Source organism: Entamoeba invadens, assembly GCF_000330505.1.
Source record: "Entamoeba invadens IP1 unplaced genomic scaffold scaff_1105074725615, whole genome shotgun sequence".
Classification (NCBI taxonomy): Eukaryota; Evosea; order Mastigamoebida; family Endamoebidae; genus Entamoeba; species Entamoeba invadens.
This window is the reverse complement of record NW_004440300.1, coordinates 134,776-139,080: the sequence shown is the minus strand read 5'-3', so window position 1 is coordinate 139,080 and position 4,305 is coordinate 134,776. Positions and strand designations below refer to the sequence as shown.

Below are 4,305 nucleotides of genomic sequence, written 5' to 3'. Positions count from 1 at the left end.
CAATACACTACAATTGGTAGAAGAAGTTTGTGCCAATTCGCGTTGAATTTCCAATATAAGAAAACGGTATAAAAAGAGTCAAAACAAACATAAACACAGAAGCACCAAATTTGTCATATTCTTCTCTTATGTCGACATGTACTCGAAATAAATAAACTCCAAATAGAAATGTAAGTATCGGATATAATAACAATAAAGATAATGGGCCACATTTAATAAAAATTGTTTTGTCTAAAGAAAGTGGATATAAAACACTTAATAACACAAGACATATTCCACATATAAAGTGCGATATGTGGTTTGTAAAGAACACCTTTATGACTGTTAACACTTCATTGCGAAAAACAGTTCTCCACTCGTAACCCAATGTAATGAGATGACTATTTGTATACAATTTGTTCGCGTTTTGAATCGACATTTTTTGGATGCATTGTGAACGTGTTAAAAAATCATTGTTACTAATCGAGGAATAAATTTCATTGTCTGTTTGTAGATGGCTGTATAACCGACAAGTCTCAGTGATATTGAGAAAAGTTTGCAAATCACATTTAGAACTTATTTTCTTCATGATATTAACTGGAAGAACAACACCCATTTGTTAATTATCATTATTAGTATTTATATATAAATTTTTTTTGAATTTAATAATATTACAATTGTTTTAATTTTTCATTGTTTTATTAAAAAAAACTATTATAATTTAATAATAATATAATTATTTATTTTTTTAAAATCAATATTTTAAATGTTTTTAAGATATTTAAAAAATTAAAAATATTTTTATTATCTTTATATCATTATATTATTATACTACAATTATAATATAATATATTCTTTAATAAATTGTTTAATTAAAATTACTTATTTATTACAAAACGAGTATATAATTGTTGTCTAATTAGTGATTGTGACGAAGTTCATCAATTCGAAAACAAACACATCACTTTATAATATAATTTGATTTATTTTGTGTTATATTATATTAAATAAATTAAGCAATTTAATATAATAAAATTTATATATATGTTTAATTTAAATTTAAGAGACAAGTTATTATCAAGTGTATTTATTAAACTTCACTCTATAATATTGAAACACTAACTTTGTTTTTAAAACATTAAATTTACTTCATTTAATATAAATATTTTATATATAATTTCAAAAACACTAAATGTTCTACATCAAATTTTGACATGATATTAATAATATCACATGTAAGTAGTCATTCGAATGATGGTATAAAAATTAAACAGTTCAATGATTGGCGCAAACAAAGGTTAAGGTAGAATCATTCTTATTACTGATGACGCCATCATGTCACAGGTTGGCTTGACAATCCATCAAGAAGCAACAACAAATGCAAATGTGATCATGTCTAGAAATATCACAGACTTCCAATTAAAGTGATTTCATATTAATGGTGTCAAATACATTATCACAAAAGCTTATAAAGATAAGTGAATTGTTTTATTAAAGGCTGGTGGAGCAGGTGTTTCGATTTACAAGTAAATCAAAATTATTTTTGATTGGATTCTTCAAAGACGAGTCTTATTTTTTGTCCGAACAAAACTCGACATCGTTTACAAGCTCAAAGATTTAATTTGACAATTAATGTATTTAAACAATTCATTTTTTATCACAGTTTTATTATATTGATCAGCATTAATATAAACAACAATTTAAATTCATAGATATTGTAAATAAAATATTAATATTCAATAAAAAATTCAATACATAAATATTAGTATAACATAAAAATATTTTTGGACTTATTTTTTTGGATATTATTTTGATTTATTAAAAAAATAAAAAATAAAAACGTGGAAGGTGGGAGTTGAACCCACAACTTTTTGTATTTTCACTTATAACATAAATCTAAAAGATTATTGTTAAATAAAACGTTTTACCAACTAAACTACCTCCACTTCTATAATATAGAAATTTTAGATGTGTCATTCATATTGTTCTATTTTCATTTTCAATGTAATTTTGTTGATATAATTCAATTACCATTAAAACAACATTTCAGTGATTCGTTCAACATTATTCAAGTAAAAAACATGTTGTCAATTTGTCATAAAAGTCAATGATATTGTCAATAACAATTTATTAATAAATTAAACAAAATATTGTCTTAATAATTGAACTATATCTTAGTGAAATAGTTTACTGTTATTAAATACCAACAGAAAATAGTCTTACACTTATGATTTTAGTATCAAACAAACCAATAAATCATGAATATTTTTTTCACATATAAAATTTGACTAAACAATCAGGAAAATAATTGGGTTTTGAAATAATAAAAACCCGACTTAATACAGAAAAATATTATAAAACAATGTGTACGACTATTTTCTGCTGTACGACAGTTTTATGCTGCTCTTTATATGAATTTTTTAATTAAAATTTAAATGATAAAAAAAACACAAAACACCAAATAGTGTTTAATTGTTAGTTCCTTTGTCCCCTTCTTAATTTTTGTGCAATCACAACAATGGCAATAATCATTGCAACACAACAAAACAGTGTGTAAAGTACAACACCTGCAAATATTGCGTACATTTCAACATTGTTACTGTACGTTCCCAAATCGTCCACTTTGACTTTACCATTTTCACTATACGAAGTATCACTGCTTTCTTGCACTGGTTTAATAGGTTCTGTGCAATTAGAATTCATGTTCTCAAAAATGCAATCAATCGAAGTGTTACTCATCACTTTCCCATTGATCTGAGTCTTTTTAAAATTGCACTTCTTGAATAAAATCACGCCACTTTTATTTAATATAAAGTTGGTGTTTTCAAAAGTTGTGTTTTCAAATGTAATTTTACCAAAATGAGTCTAGTTGAAAGAGCCATAACTGATTTTTGCTGAACTTACGGTCACACCTGTAAAATAATCATTTTCAAACGAAAAGAACATGAAATTGATATTTTCAAATAGAACATTATCGTAACGTGTTTTATTTGAAATGTAGCTATAGCCAGTAATACTCTTAAAAATGCTATTAGAAACTGTGTTGTGATCTAAAGTCAAATAGTTGACAGTGTGTGTATAAATCGTCTTTATTTGTGTGTTGTGTTGTACCCACAACTTTTTGTGTGTTTTGAACCACATTGATAGTTTCCAGTGTCGAATTTCTAATAGTGCACCAATTAATATATAACTTCAAAGGGTTCAAATTCAACATTTGTGTGGTATTGAACACAGTCATATACAAATCAGTTCCATAAAATTGTGACTGTGATCTTACATCCAATTTCAATAGAGTGAAGTTGCAATTCTTGAATGTCGTTTGGTATGAATAAAACTTGTCAACGACGTCATATCCAAAGACGGAATTTGCAATTGTCGAATAGTCCGCTATGATCGTTTTAAACGTAGTAAATATAAAATTCATGTTAGTCAGTTCCACTTTACGAATATTGAGATCTGTGGCGTAATCGGTTGTGTTAAAAACGCCATAAGGGGTTTGCGTGCACTCGTCAGTCGTGTCGTTAATTGGTATCGTGAAGTATATCGATTGATTTGTACATTCGTAAAGGAAATACTCTGAATGTGGTACGGGAAGATTTGTTTCCCAGTTGGCGAATGTGGTCATAAAGCATAAGCAGAAACATAGTATTAAGAATTTATTGAACATGATATTTTTGAGATGTTTTTGAAATGTTATATACAACAAATGACAAATAGAAATTAAAAATAGACCATATTTACATTTCAGAACTGAATTTTAATACAGTCAGTCCTGTTTTTTAAAAAAATAATCTATTATTTTTGTTATTCTGTTTTGTTTTTATAATTTTTGTTTTTCAATTGTCACAAAAAAATACAAATGTCAAATTAATAAAAATTTAAAATATTTTAATCGAAGTTGATTTATTACTTGTTTTTTTGATTATTTTCATGTGTTTTCATAATAATTCAAATGGTTTTATAGTTTAATTTCATTAAAATGTGGAAAACCAGTTTTGTTATTCAATGTTATCGTAAAAACCAATGAATTCTAAAAAACAATTATTCTAATTTTGTAAACTGTTATGTTATTGATTGTATTTGGGATTTTTGAAAAACATTTAAGTATGAATTTTATTTTCATGTTTTATAAACCAAATAATTTCACAATTTTGATATAAAATATTGTTGTGTAAGTGAAAAAAAATAAAAAAAAATAAAAACGTGGAAGGTGGGAGTTGAACCCACGACTTTTTGTATTTTCACTTATAACATAAATCAGAAAGATTTTTGTTAAATAAAACGTTTTACCAACTAAACTACCTCCACTTCTATAATAAAGAAAAC

The 4,305-nt window shown here is 25.6% G+C and overlaps 1 protein-coding gene across 1 annotated transcript; it reads right to left on the bottom strand.

The window, feature by feature from the left end:
• Nucleotides 1-3,010: 3,010 nt before the first annotated feature.
• On the bottom strand, nt 3,011-3,604 carry EIN_287030 (hypothetical protein; the record flags this gene model as incomplete). Its single annotated transcript, XM_004256060.1, has 1 exon — nt 3,011-3,604. One exon carries the CDS (start codon nt 3,602-3,604, stop codon nt 3,011-3,013), a length of 594 nt encoding a protein of 197 aa, XP_004256108.1.
• Nucleotides 3,605-4,305: the final 701 nt, after the last annotated feature.